The sequence below is a fragment of the Pectinophora gossypiella genome, chromosome 8, assembly GCF_024362695.1.
Source record: "Pectinophora gossypiella chromosome 8, ilPecGoss1.1, whole genome shotgun sequence".
In the NCBI taxonomy this organism is placed as follows: domain Eukaryota; kingdom Metazoa; phylum Arthropoda; class Insecta; order Lepidoptera; family Gelechiidae; genus Pectinophora; species Pectinophora gossypiella.
The window spans coordinates 9,704,125-9,720,240 of NC_065411.1; the positions used below are offsets into that span (position 1 = coordinate 9,704,125).

The 16,116-nt window shown below is 36.9% G+C and overlaps 1 protein-coding gene across 1 annotated transcript; it reads right to left on the bottom strand.

Moving 5' to 3' along the window:
- Nucleotides 1-3,730: 3,730 nt before the first annotated feature.
- LOC126368766 (defensin) lies at nt 3,731-5,089 on the bottom strand. Its single transcript, XM_050012913.1, has 2 exons — nt 4,972-5,089; nt 3,731-4,076 (listed from the first exon to the last, which is right to left on the bottom strand). The coding sequence occupies exons 1-2, from the start codon at nt 5,045-5,047 to the stop codon at nt 3,892-3,894; spliced, it is 261 nt and encodes an 86-aa protein (XP_049868870.1). The 5' UTR covers nt 5,048-5,089; the 3' UTR covers nt 3,731-3,891.
- Between the last annotated feature and the right edge of the window lie 11,027 nt (nt 5,090-16,116).

The window sequence follows — 16,116 nt, forward strand, 5'->3', positions numbered from 1 at the left end:
TGAGCGCCTTGAAATGCTCTGGGAAATGGTATCTGACTTAATGGAGCAGAGTCATGGAGTATGCACTATTCTTTCTTCTGTAGCCTATTTGATGTCCCACTGGTCAAAGGCCTACTCTTCTCTTTCCAACCCTCCCTGTCTTGGGGCTCGTTCTGCCAGGTCTTGGAAGGCGTCTAGCTCGTCTCTCCACGGTCATCGTGGTCTGCCTCGACGTCGACGACCTTGTGGGGACCATACCATATGCACTATGCCATGGATTAATAAATAAATAATTACTGCGTATTCTATATATCTCTTCCGGCTGATTGATTGGAGGCCTGTGCCTTGTAATAGTGGACCGTAAAATATTATATACAGTAATACAAGGTGTTAGTAACATCCTAACGAATACTGAGGGGATGATCCAGACCATAATTCTGAGTTTAATATCAAGTGGAATTTTCCGTCTGTATGCATGGAGAATGCTACACTGACAAGAGCGTGGCTCTTAAAATAGTGGTGGTAGTGCTGGTGTATATATAATCATTGGCCTATTTATATTACAGTTTTAAATATTTTTAAGTGCATCTTGTAGAGAGCACATCAGGATTCTTCCGTATCGTACGCGTTGTCAGTATTTTCACATTTGTATGAATATTAAAATTCAAATGTCGCCCAGTTTTTAGTATGTGACATTATTATTATTTATTTATTTGGAGAACAAACAGATATAGACTTAAAAGCTAGATACAGTTATTTGCGTATTATTTTGTTTATATTAAACAAATGCCGACAAAAAAACCGACAGAGGGATTGCGTCCTCTAACATGATGGACTAATGTTATGGGCGATAGGCTGATCCCTTATCACCATAAGGTTCATCATATCCATCTTAGGACTTCGTATCAACAGTGGCTGCAAGTTGTTTTTGATTACTTGTGGCTCTGCCCACCCCATTTGGGATTACGGGCGTGAGTTTATGTATGTATGTGTATTAAACAAATCAATTAATATATTTAAATAAATTCTGTTAGATTGATACAAAACTGAAAATGTTCTAATGAATCTGTATCTACTTTGAGCATAACATGGAATATAAACCAACTTGGTGTTGAAATTCGGCCACTAAAGTACACATGACAAAGTCTAGCTACTGATGAACTGCAGAACTTCAGGATCTTGTACGTTGAGTTGCAGTGTTCGAGTGTTCGTATAAGTTTACTTAACTGACGAGAATTCTACTTGAGGTTTCCTACTGCCTTTATGATGTAAAACCACTGATTAATCTAGTGCTTTATTAGCTTTATTATTGGAGAACAGATTATTTTATACCCTTATGATTATTTTATCTCTTTCAAGACCATTGACTACGGATCATTGACCTAATTTTCATAATAGTTTGACGCTTCGTCGTTCATATCATACGAAAAACGACAGTGGTAAAATACTATACAGTGTGTTTGCGATATCGTAACGAAAACTTTGACGAATGATTCAAACCATGATTCTGATTTGATATCAAGTAGAATTTCTCGTCGCTAAAGTATGGAACTGAAATTACTTAATTAAAAAACACTAACATTTCCATGAATTTTCCGACGGAAAATTCCACTTGATATTAACTCAAAATCACGGTCTGAATCATCCCCCTCAGTATTCGTTACGATGACACTAACATCCTATATTGACATGTCACGTTATTTCAATATCTTCCTACATTTTTATCACTGATATTGTCACTATTCGAAATCGTTTGCAAGCTGACTCACCATTCATTCATTTATTTGTAAATTTTAGAATTTATAAGACTTTTTGATTCTGTTTTTTTTTTTGACGCGTCTTATTGTACATGTCGCAATTGGTATAATGGGGAGCGCTGAGGCCTCTCACTCGGTACAAAATTTAAGACAACAGGTCCGAGAGTGCCTACTTAGGCGCAAACTTCAGCTCAAGGCGTTGTTTGAGAGAATAATATTTGAAAGAATCAATCGACCCTAGTGGGTCGATAGCAATAAGCGCTGAATGAGGGAAATAGTCGACCACACCGGCGGGGTCGGTATCGGAGTTCCGAAATGTTTGTTGTCGCGACCTGATTAGCCGCCTCTATGACTAGAGTAATATCATGTATAATCGAGTTGTCGAGTTGTATAGTATGTGTCCTTGGGGTACCGAGTTTGATTAAGAGAATTTAAAAAAGACTTACGAAATTTCGTTCTATCAAATGCCTTTTGAAACGGTTCACGTTAAGTACTTACAACGCACTTAATCAACCTTCTTTTTTGGGCTCACTTTTTCTGAAAGAACACACTACCATTACATTTTCACATTCCATTTGACGCAATTTATCGTAGCATTTAATATACGACGTCATCAAACTATCGCTTCTTTCCGAATCATTTCCCGAATAGAATATCTAAAGGATGAAAAAGTTCCATTGAAATATGACACCTGTTAAAAGGGTAATGGATAACAGGAAGGAGTAGGGTTTCTTTTACAGGGAAACATTTTGTAAGCCCATGTTACAATGATTGATAGGAACCGTGGGTACATATCGGTTTACAATGTTCGTGTCAACTTAAACCCGATGTTTCGTCACGTGAGAATGTCGAGCTTCTAAATTCGATAATAACTTAAATTTTACAAAGTTGTATGGTTTCTCCTGCTGCCCTATTAATGTATTGTTTATAAAATCGAAGGCGGGTATTACCGACCAGTGTAAGGTAAAGCAATGTAGATGCTTCTTTCAATATCTTCTTTCATACATCTTGGTAGATTTTAATAATGATAATTTATTTTGATTTTTGATTGTGATCGATTTCAGTACATAATTTAAATCTTACCTACGTTCATCATAGAGTAATACAATCTCATTCTGACAGTTTTTTTTTTTAATCAATTAGGCAGAATCGGGCGACTAAGAGCCTTCGTCAATTTCTATTTCAAATAATAACATTTTTGGTAAAGTAACAAATTGCGTTTATTTAAAATATTATATTAATTATTAAAATTACGGTTATAATATAATGATAATTTCATGTTTTTTTAAATGAAATTAAAATATAACAAAAGCCGCGAACTGTTTGGTACAAGGGTATGTTTGTAATTACTTCAGTACATGGCGTAAAAGAACTGAGGGCTTAGTCAAGTTGCAAATGTAGACATAATTATAAATAATCGCTAACGAATAAACCATTCGGATTAAATTAACACTAAGAGTCAAAAACGATGTGTCTTTACGCGGCATCTCAATTCGCGCAGGTTAGAGAATCTATATAAATCCGTTTGCGACTTGACTAGGATAGGCTCTATGCTTAGTTCCGACAGCGGCAGACTCCCTTTTCGCACCACCCTCCCTTATATTCCTTGAAAGAAAATACAAATACAATAATACAATGCTTATGTTAAAAGTTGTAACTGGGATCCCTGATTATTCAAACAGTCTCCCCCGCGCCCTTCACTAGGCGCAAAGGTGCCCATGACACTCACCGAGCTACCACGTTTAATGGCGATGGACAACCTTTGCATCAGAAACGACCCGGCGCGCGCATCACGTCACATTTAGGTATGATTGCAAATAATAATACTTGTATATAAAACAATCATTTTATTACATTTATTTAAACCTTATAATTGTTATAAAATATATTCAAATATGATGATTTGATGATCAATTTTTAAATTATAAAATGTCATAGACCGCGTAAACTACAACCGCAGAAGACATTGAGAAGAGATAAAATCAGTCTATGGCTATATTAGAAATAGGTACATAGTACATTTGTAACTTATCTAAACACTCTACTCTGTGCATTATTTCTCTCTCTTTTTAGCGAATAAAACAAACACTTGCTTTTATACCGACGGTCCTCCAGTGCGCGGCGGTAGAGTATAGGGAGTATAGGTATTGCAGACTCAGTTCCGACAGCGGCAGACTCCCTTCTCGCACCGCCCTCCCTTGTATCCCTTGAAGATGCAGTGTGCGGCACAGAACGTGTGCGCCCAGCCCAACCCGGAAAGCAGGTCGCACGTCACTCGCGGCATTATCACTGACCCGTCGTAAAGCTGGACCAATTCTTCTGTGTCAACTGGTTCGGCATCTAGAAGAAAGTAACAAAACACAGAATAAAGAAATAAAGACCGCAGTAAGTTTTTTTTTAAAGAAACAAGCTAAGAGGAGTACAGTCATGAGCAATATAATGTACCCACTTTAGGACTCTGTCGTACTAACGTATTTGACATTTAGTGAGACTTACAGTTCAATTTGTCAAAAAAGTTAATGTGACATGGTACCAAAGTGTATACATATTAATGCTCGTGACCGTACATGAATTATTAAACTTGATTTTCATAAGGACATTATCATCGTAATCTCCTTAGAGTTATCCGGTTTTCCACAGGGTCATCAGACCAGAAAAAAGTGGACCTGTTTTTTATAGAAACAACAAAAGTCTTTATGTGGAGTGACGGTGTGAGAACGTAAGGACAAATTCTCAAAAATACAAAAGTAACCTATAAGCAGAAAAAGAGAAATGGTGTATGACTGTGTGTGGTGGTGTTTGGTGTTGTAAGGGGTATGACGTAAGATAGACCAAGAGTGTTCAATATTGTTGATTGATCCGTGATTTGTTTGAGTAAGTATGTACTTAGGAATGTGAGTAGGTCGGAGTGTGTCAAGGTGCATTTGTTTTTGTAAAAAAGGCGAAAATAAAAGGAGTGAAGATAAATAAAATATCCCTTATAAGTAATTATAACATAAATATGTTAAGTATGTGATGTAGTATGTACCTAATTATAACATTATATCTCAAGTATGTATTGTTGTATTTAAATTGTGGATGAAAGTGAGGTGTTAGATGGATGTCTGAGGTCAATGGCCGAGCTGTAAGTTACGGGCATTTGCTTCAATAGTTACCCTGACACCAGTCTTGATGAGGTCAGTTATTGACCTCACAACTCACAGGAGTGACAAAGAATAAAAAAAATAGCACATACCTCCAGTAGGTTCCGTTGACACAGCCGCAAAGATCGCCACCAGAAAGAGGAAGATAGTAACTTTGGACATCTTCATTTTATCTATTGAAAAATAACTAAGTAGTCGAAAATACCTGAAGGATGCTTTACACCTGGAATGTTTGGATTTAAACTGAAGTTATACGTTCCTTGTCCGCGTTTTATACCTAGTTGGTAAACAGTGGCCTGGAAAAAGGGGAATCCTCTTAAGTTCGTTGTCTTTTTTATCAAAAGTTATAATCAGTGATTGATAAGTAATATAAATGAAACATTCTTTATTTTCATGTCCCATTTTTTGTTTTTGTCATTAGATATTTATAATAAATACCTAGCTAAAAATAAATAAAATGGGATAGATGCCGTGGATATGAGCTTTCGTTACAAAAATGGAACAAGCTATGAAGTGACTCTGGGAAGACCTTTTCTTTTAAAACAAAAGAGTGAACAAGTGCCGACAGGGGTTGCGACCTCGTTCTAACTTAGGTAAACTTAGCGCGGCTTTATACTTGACTTTATACCCAAAGTTAAGGCCGGCAACGCACTCGAATCCTCTGGTGTTGCGCTTTTCTATATAGCGAGGATAATTGCTTACCTTCAGGCAATCTGACAGCTCTTTCGCGTCCGTTTTGTAAATAAATAATAAACCGTCATTTTAGACCCCCTTTTATAAATAAAAAAAAAACATTTTATGTTATACTGCGTTGAATTACTCAAACTTAATACATTTTTTTATTAATAATTTTACAGAAGATCTAACAGCTAGTACAACTAGTACGAAAGAGATATTTCAGATAAGAGATTGATACAGATTAATTGCACTATCGTGCAATAGTGGTAGCGAAGACCTGCTATCACTTGTTATCAATTTCATAATTATTATAAGACTATTGTTTACTTCGTTGACTGATAAAGAGGTGATCGGCACAACATTTATAATAATAGTATTATTAGTACGTAAATTGTAATCATTATCATTTACAGGAAGTGGTTTGTAAATGATACTCAGGTGCTAGAAACACTATAATTTATTACCAGTTTATTTACTTTCTTTCAAAAATAAATTAAATATATTCCATTCCAAATAATAAAACTTAAAAATAATTATTTAAGTACATGTCAATAGCAAAACGGTTAGTGGAATAAACGCTTAGTAAAATGTATAATATTAATAGTTTAATATACACTAACTCGTTCGCTCGCTTCTGGATAAAGAAAACGGAACTGTCAAATCTTCAGGTTAGATGAGCGGACCCTGTGAATAACAGAATTATGCTAGAAAAGGCACTAACTCGCTACTATTATATTTCTATAAAACTTTCCTGTGTTAAAAGATTGCCTGGAATTGCTGCATGAGCTATAAGGCCACCTGTTGTGTCTTTCTATATCTTTATTTTACTTATTTATATAATAATCGTTTATTTATTAAAATAACACAGGTATAATTATACATGAAACATACAGAGTTACGTAACATTAATAAAACGGATGGCGGCGGTTTCTGCACTAAGCGCAGCATTGTATCGCAGCAGGGACCAGGATACGATAATTATGTTATATATTATACTGATACAATAATATGTAAAATACCCTGTTGTACTTATTTGTATATCCTGTGACCATTACGTGTATTAAAAGTGATTGCTAACAACAAATGTTCAGGACCTCCGGGGTACAGGATTTCCCAGTGCTGGGTCGGCCAGTAATATGTATACATGTTTAAGTTTTTTTTTATAAATAAACATATACTCGTACTATTCTAAAAAAAATATTCTAATATTATCTTTATCTTGCTTGTCTTCCTGGGCATGTCAGAGGGATTGTGTCCTCTAACATGGTGGACTAATGTTATGGGCGATAGGCAGATCCCTTATCACCATAAGGTTTATCATATCCAGCTTAAAACATAGTATCAACAGTGACTGCAAGTTGATTACTTGTGGCTCTGCCCACCCCATTAGGGATTACGGGCGTGAGTTTATGTAAGTACGTATGTATCTTAGACAACTTATATTACTAGACACTACTACACAGGTCGTAATTTATCAAACACACAGATTAGTATAGTATTGTTTTATTAGTAAACAACAGGGACAATAGGAAGCGAATTCGATGAGTAATATAGCAAAGTTGTAGTACAGACGTAGCCGAACTGTCGTAACTCAAATATACTGGGAGCAACGGCACATGCAGTTAAATGGTTTGGAACAGCGATAGTTGACTTACTACGCATTTGTACTGTTACCGGAGATTAAAGATTAAGTACTACGTATAGAACGGCAATTCTCTGCTCCCCATCAGCGTCTAACCTCAAAGAGGAACTTTCTAGGTAACCTTCCTCAAAAAAATATAGCTGGCGCAGTCCAATTTAAAGTAATTACCTATAGCCCCGATTCCTACAGACACCTCCTAATTTTATTTTAAGTTAAACCCATATTTATTTTATCCGCCGAAAAGGAAAGGGACGGATGATTGACTATTTATAATTTTAAAATGAATGAATAAAAACTAGCCATCGCGCTGATATGCAACTCGCTTGACGTGTGCTGTCAACTTAATTCTGACGAGTTTAAAATTGGCCAATATTACGTTTTGGGAGGAATAAAAGTGACGTGTGTTCTGTAAATTTTATGTCTGTCGATTATCCTTCCCTTTCCTTTTCGGCGGGTAAGAAAATGACAGACATAACTTACAATAAAATAAAATTAGATACAATACAATACAAATACACTTTATTGCACCAAAATAAAAAGAAATAAATATATAGATAGTGTGTACTGGAATCAGCACGTATACATTTTACTGTTTCTAGCATGTGAAACAAATTAAAATTATTAAGTAAACACATTAAGTAACTTCTCGTCTCACCAAATTTAATTGTATGCCTACCGGCAGATCACAGCGGTATTATTATTTTATCTTTGTAACATCTACCTACTGTACCTGTGAGTCACAATAAATGATTTCAATTTGAATTTGATCAGCAATAATGTTTGTTTTAAGTGCAACAAAGACTTGTATTGTATTACTTCTCGTTACAGTACCGTCGTTAACACGTTCAATGCCACACGGCCCACAGGTGGGCCAAGAGAAAATACTCATTCATTTAACTCTCTTCTAACAGTTTTACGTGAAATTGCTGCATTGTGCCTGTAAGTCGTGTTTTAATCGAAACCTTCTATTGGTTCACGGTTGACCCCCGCTGAATGGGTCAGTACAGGTTGGCTCACCCGTGTCCCCCATTGCTTGAATGAAATAACCAACGTTTTTGCGTGGCGTTGAACGTTTTAAGAATGTAAACCTTATCTTAGATCCATTGCATTAAGACTTTGTAATATGTCGTCGTACTCTGGAGACCGATCCTTTACGTGTAATGAATACTTCTGGGACTTACCGTATCTTCATAATAAAATATGTTACTGTTACAATAATATAATATGTATCTATGTTATTCATGTTAATATTTACACGATTAATATACTTCTATAGGAAAACTTGTGTAACTTCTAATAATATACATGAACTACAACCATGATTCCTAACGATACGGGCCGGGACTCCACTAAAGTGGAGATGAGTGCGTTGTTCTTGTGTAGTGTGCTGTGCGTGAAGAGATGTTTTTCAGTTGTGCGGAAATGCATACTGTGTAACAGAGATGTGTGCTGGCTAGCCTTGCGAGTGTGCTAGGCATTGGGTGCTCAATACGCATTCTGACACGAAAAGTAGACGATGTCTCTATTATTGTTTACGTTGAAATTTTAATTCGCGATAGAAGCTTGCGTGCACGGTACTAGCTGGCCGGAGGGGGGAGGGTAACATAGCTCACTGCACGCCGCTCACATTTCTCGTCTCCGCTGTGCGTCGTCCGCGCACGGCTCATATCTCTGCTTTCATCGTGTCATACATAATGTTACACATCTCCATGTAGCGACTTATATATATTAAAGCAGAGCGGAGAGATGTGTTTTCCTCTCTCATCCATGGATAAAAACTTGGATATTTTTAATAATTTTGGAACATTTAGAACACAAATCAAAAGTATCAAAAGTCTAAAATCAGTCAAAAACTGAAGTCGTCTTGTTTTTTGAATTGTAATCTTATTTTTTTTCTTCACCTCTTTGTAGTTGCTATATGATTTTGCATGCTGTCAACGCACCCTGTTTGGGATGTTGACTGACCATTTTTGTTTGTAACCGTATATTTTAACATGTATTGTCAATGTCCTGTTGTGTGTTGCAATAAATAAATAACGCAATTCTATTGGTTGTTTAAAACACATCTCCTCTCCGCTCTTCACGTCTTCGCTTTGATGGATTCCCGGTCTAATACGGGTTGTTTTCTGGTATTCGTTCTATAGTAATATCGATACATCGTATCGATTTCATATTCCAATCGGAAATTCGATAGACAGAAGTCGTAGTAGCCAGGACGTCAGAATAGACTTTTAAAGAACGTCTAGGGTCCTGTGTCGAGGTGTTTCTTAGACCTTCATTTCCCCGGCTATACAGGTTGTGAGAAGCTGCAGTAGTTTTAAGCGGATGAGAACTTCGTTATGTAAAAACGATTTAAAGTGTAACTATATTACGTACTGAATAAAGATATTTTTGAATTTATATAAACTATTATCTCTATGATAACAGGACGGAAGGAAAACATTCCAAGATTGACGTTGGTAACTCAAATCGTTAATGGGTTTTGCTACCTGAACCCATTTTGTCTCCTTAAAAGTTTAATTAGGTCTGGACGTTATCCTCGGCTTACGGAGGGGGAACCTGTGGAGAACCGCAGCGCTTTTGTTGGTATTTAAATGTATTTCCGAATAGGAATGTTGTTTTTTTGTTAGCGGATAAGCGGTTACAATAAAACAAACAACACACAATAAAACAAAACAACAAACAAAAAACACACAAAACAACAACATAAAAACAAAACTTATAACAGGAGGGTTTTGTATACATAGGTGGTATTACTCACGGGGTAATATGACTAACGTGCCCAAAGTGATAACATTTTGTCACAGTTATTTTATCGAATTTGACGACATTATAATGTTTTGACGATTGGTGCTAACATGGCAAACCAAAAACGTCTTGTCGTTCTGTTTAAATACCATAACATGATATATTATCGGTGAACGCTAACAAGCCATTATATTTTTATCAGATTCTGTGGACTTTTGACACATCTATGTCGTAACACGAAACATAAGCTCACGACTATATCCCAAATGGGGTAGTTAGAGTACATCCATCGCAAGGTAAACTAACAACACACCATTTTTTATTACATCAACGAGATAGGTGGTAAGCCTTATGGCCATCTATAATGGTGAAGCCAACTTTCTTTTAATTTATTTATATCATTAAAGTATTGCATGATAAAGGTGAACCACAATACGATTTGTCTCGGTACGTGGCTCTTAGTTCTTTCGTCATACAAACAGACACGTTAAGCCGTTGGTCCCGGTTACTACTTACTGATTTAAGTAATAGTCGTTACATGAGCCATCTCTTCTATCGTGTGGGTTGTGAGGTGGATTACCAACCTAATGAGCCATGTCAGGGGCCTTGGCGGCTCAATAATAATCCTGATACCAGGGTTGATGAGGCTGGTAAATCACCTCACAACCTACACGATAGAAGAAGAAGATGCAACAGCAGTAATTTTTTTTTGTATCTAATAAAAGTTAAACCTCACATAAAGAATTAAACAAGTTGTTATGTTTATCACAATGATCGTTCGACAAAAGAATGCTACGATAGGTATCATTCAATACAATGGTATGAAAGTAACGTGTGGTTGAAAACTGCAGTGCCGAGCAGCCGAGTGTAGGAATGGTAGGCCGAATGAAACGGAACGCAAAGGTGTGTGAAAGAGAGAGCGACGAGTGAGTGTGAGAGAAGAGGGATTTGCGGAGTGACAGGGAAATGGCGGACGGTTGTTGGAATAAGTACAAAATTATACAACGTTAATAATAAAGAAAGTTAAAAAAAAAATAAACGTTTCCTTCATGCCCTATCCCACAATTACTACCTATACCACCTTTTTGTCCTTTATTCTTTTATTTTATTATTATTTTATTCTTTTCTATCACTGTTGGCTTTTAAAATATTTTATTTACATGAAAAACATATGTTCTAAGTATTCGCTACTCGCTGGTATTTAACCACACATCTTCCGGGCACCCTCGCCTAAAATCACTTCCCCTAAAATGTTAGCGGTTGCACCGTTCGTATATGAATAGCTAAGTACGAAAGGAAACCGACTGTATACATGTAAACAGGGTAAGCAAAAGATTTGAACCACCTACATTTACAGAGTCTTACATACCTTTATTAAATGGATCCCGAATTGATGATATTTGAGTATTTCTTGTTTCGACCTGACCTATTGAAGATTTGTCAGATCATAAACTACTTGGGCAGAATCGGAGTTCGAAATACTTTTTATTGTAAGAAAAAAAAAATATCATCGTTTGCCAAAAAGGATGTTGAATACATAGAAAATATGTTAGTTTAATAAGGTAATTTATTACACACACACAAACATAAACTCACGCCTATTTCCCACCGGGGTAAGTAGAGACTATGGAATTCCATTTGCGTCGATCCTGACACACTCCTCTTGTTTCCTCCAAATTCATCAATCGCTTCATACACTCACGCCAGTTCAGAATAGATCGTACTAAACCTTTTCTAAGGACATCTCCAATTTGGTCCTAAGTCTTCCTCTGCCAGCCCTACCATCAACTTAAAATTAAATAAAAAATAAACATAACTGTACTAGACAATACAGGGTGTTTAGTGACATCGTAACAAATACTGAAGGGGATGATTCACCTCATTATTCTGAGTTGTTATCAAGTGAAATTTTCCATCGTAAAAGTATTGAATTGAAAATATAAAAAAAAAAACATGAATTTGCGACGACAGATTCCACTCCCCGCAGTATTCGTTACGATATTACTAACACCGTGTTTAGCTAATGTTAGGTACATTTAGCATTATCTAACTCTAGATATGTATTTCAAATAAAGACCACACATTTGTTCAACTCAGATAGTTTAATTCCATGTGAAAGTTGTGTGTAAAAGTTCTAACACCTGCTGGTTCGCTTTGTTGTCTAAAGCGATGTTCACATGTTGGCAACACATGCCTAACAATTTTAACTTCCACATGTAAATGTATTTCAAAACATTTAAATACTAAAGTCAAGAGTATTAATTTATGTTATGTTACATCTCTAAAAAGCTTATTTCTAGGAATCTTTATCTCACTTTTATTAAATAATAGTAACCATAATAAGTCGGCGTAGCTATTATGTCTTCTTTTGTGATTCATCCTAATCAGTCATCCTTAATAAATCTCTTTCTCATTTCTATACACAATACAAGACTTCTTCTCCCCTTGTATCTGTCAAAATTGATATGTAGCGAGTTTTTCTTTACAAAAATCATATCATCGTACTGCATATCCATTATTTTTCCTTCATGTCGTACCAACATAGCAAAAAGTTTTTCAAAAACCACGTCTACACAGATTCGACTATCTTCTCCCATGTCTGTTATAACTTTAAATTCTTGAAAATCCACTTACAATTTTCAATAACTTTCCCAACTAAGTGTACAACCTTCTTTTATATTTCTAGCGGGTGGTCGCCGCTGCCTATCCTGGCACGGACCCAAGTAAAGTTGCCCCGACGAAGAGACAAAATGCGATAAATTCTCCGTACGGTTCCTAGCAGACGTAGAGGTGTGCTTGGCACAATAGTCACAGTAACAGGCACGCTCAGTTCTTTAAGTTTATTTGTAATCGACGAGTCTTGTTGGACTCGTGAACGCCTGTAGAATTTTTATGGTTTTCGTGCAAATGTCAATCGCGTAACCTATAAGGGTTGAATTATACCTGCCCACACCGAACACAGCGTGCTTTCCTATGCTTATGTCACTCAAAATCGTAGTTTGTTAGAGCGAGAAAAATACTGGGAGTGCGACGGCACGCGGCGGAATTCTCGGCAATACGCAAAAAATTCTACGCGATAGCGGTTAATAGACTAACCAATCCATCCTGCATTCCTGACTGATATGTCAAGGTCACGGTCGCGGTGATCAGGATCGTGTAGTGTAATAGCAAATTCGTGGGGCGTAACCATGGTAACCACCTGTGGTAACCACCATTTCAAGCTAGTCTAATAGCGTTGACGCATCGCGTCGGCCTGAGTGGATTGGGTAGTGTAATTATCGCTTATGGAATGCTAAACGCGCGATTTTGCGCGATATACTGTGAGCAAACCAAATGCCAAAAGAACGCGACAGCGTGCTGCTGCACAGATGGAACAAATGCGGTTCCGTGCTACCAAATGTGCTTCAACCCTAATCGTGCTATATTATACGAGTATCACCTTTGCAATTTAGGATTAGGTACTAATAGAGTGAATCGTTTAGCTAAACTCACAATGCGAAATACCTAAGGTAAGCGTTCTGTCAAGACACCTTATTTTTTCAGTCCAATATAGACTGCCATCCGAGACACAAAAATCACATAATAAGTCGCGTAGAAAAAGAAAAGTAATTACTTATCTAATTTCAAGAAAAATATTTTCGCAAGAAATAGGTAGGTATGAGTTTTACTTTATTTATTACGTCCCATGATATACTTTACCTACACCAGTTGGAATATTAGTTTTATATTGTTAGTATTGGAAACGTACTGTAAAAATAAAAGTGAATTCGTATGTCTCAACCCTGTTCGACAGATAAATTAAAAGTTGGCAACTCAGGTCATACCGGAACAGCGTATTACGGCGGATGTAGTGGTCTTTTAATTTCGAACGAATACACCGATACTACCTCTTATTTTAGCCTATTTATTTTTCTAAAAATATTCTATTGGTAGGTAATAGCACACCCCGGACACTTATACAAAACACCTCGTTTTACACGGACACTACACATTGACATTGTTGTACACGCGCATCTATGTGTTTGACGCCTGAGTGATGTCTGACGCCCATTACACTTGTTTACACTAATTACACTTGAAAATCTATCCTACCCAGTGCGTCAAGTTCACGAGCCCGGCGATCAGGATCGTATAGTCTAATAGCACATCGGTGGTGCGTAACCATTGGTAACCACGGTCTAGAGCGAGTTGGTGGGGAGTAACCATGGTAATCATGATTTGAGCTATTGTAATAGCGTCGATTTTACTAATCTCGACGTGACCTTGACACATCGGTCTGGGTGGATTGGGTAATCTAGTTAGAGCTAAAGTAAGACCGAGGGGTAGAGGTAAACCTAGCTCAGCTATGCTGGTGGGGAGCGGAGAGTTGTCGTTCTATACGTAATATTTATGCTGTGCTAATTAAATAAGTTATTAAATAGGTTAACGTTGCAATAGGTATTTTTTTACCTTATTTGTTTTTGGTATACTATTTTAGTAAGTGTTTTGTGGAGGAAGCAAGAAAAGTGTGTCAGGATCGAAGCAAATGGAATCTATAGTCTCTGTTTTCCCCGGTGGGAAATAGGCATGAGTTTATGTATGTATGTGCTTCCAATTTCCTATATAGTGCATGTGTGTGTGTCAGTGTATACAAGGTACCTATTTAGTTAGGTGATATTCATGGTGGTAATTTCATGTCTCAGGGAAATTATACCTCTAGAACGGAGTTGACAAGCGCACGCACTCCCTCTACCCACCGAAGTACATAAACGATCGGTTCTTGTTTTGTTATTTGTGTGACGGTTGAGATTTGGTATGCATTTGGAGACTGTACGTAAAAAAATGTAAGACAAAATGTAGTGTAAAGCTAGCCCAAAGGGAACTCCTTTTCAGAGTTCATTACAGTGTTAACAAAGCTATATAGAGCTCTAGTGTAGGCTTCTACGTAAGTGAGATGAGGCCATAATTTCACAGACTGAGCTAAGTAATGAGTACATTCCATCACATTGCTCTTTTATGAGGCGGCGGGTTTGTAGGTAAGTAGTAAAAAAAAAAACAGAATAAAAATCATTAATTTTGCGGCGGAAAATTTAACTTGATATTAACTCAGAATCAAGAGCTCCCCCTCAGAATTCGTTACAATGTCACTAACACCCTTTGTACTTGTATGTCAAGTACATACACCGCAAAATTCATGATTTTTATTCAGTTCTTTATTATTATTTTTAATTCTATACTTTTGCGATGGAAAATTGCACTTGATATTAACTCAGAATAATGAGCTGATCATTCCCCTCAGTATTCGTTACGATGTCGCTTACACCCCGTATAACAAATACTGAGGCGGACGATTCAGACCATGGTTCTGAGTGGATATCAAGTAAAATTTTCTGTCGGTAAATTCAATTTCACTTTTGTAAGGGAGAATTGTACATGATATCAACTCAGAATCATGGTCTGAATCATCTCTCAAAGTTTTCGTTACGATGTCACTAACACACTGTATAATATTTCCTTTGTAAGGATATTTTAATACCACATACACGACGCCAGTTTCCCACCGGGGTAAGCAGAGACTAACCATTCAAACCACCACCATTCAGACCATTTGCTTCAAACTTGACATACTTTTCTCTTTGATTGCTCCTCATTTATCAATCGCTTCATACACGCACGGCGCCGGTTTAGAATATATCGTACTGAACCTTTTCTAAGGACATCTCCAATTCGGTCAATGTACGTATTTTATTACTAACTTACTGTAAGTAATTAATAATGTTGATTTAGTAAGGTTAAGAAACATATATCACACACATTTTCCTTATAAGCAAGAATGCTTTTTATTTATAGACACCGTAAAGATATAAGACCCTATTTCTGTGATGTTACGCGCAGTGAGCACAAAATAATATTTATAGCTGTTACAAGTCGGTTGGAAAAAAGAAGCCCGGTCCAGGTGGGGTTTCCCAGATGAGGCAGACCTTCAGTGTGAGTGTGGAGCAGCTCCGCAGACCATGTCCCACCTAATCGCGTGTCCACTGTGCTCTGAAACCTGCACGCAGGAGGACTTGATGAGCGCTTCCGCCCGTGCTATTGCCGTGGCAGCATTTTGGGCTGATAAATTATAAATTACGTTGTTCGACTTGGCATCCACACGAAAGAAGAAGAATAGTTATTACAAATGTTGTCG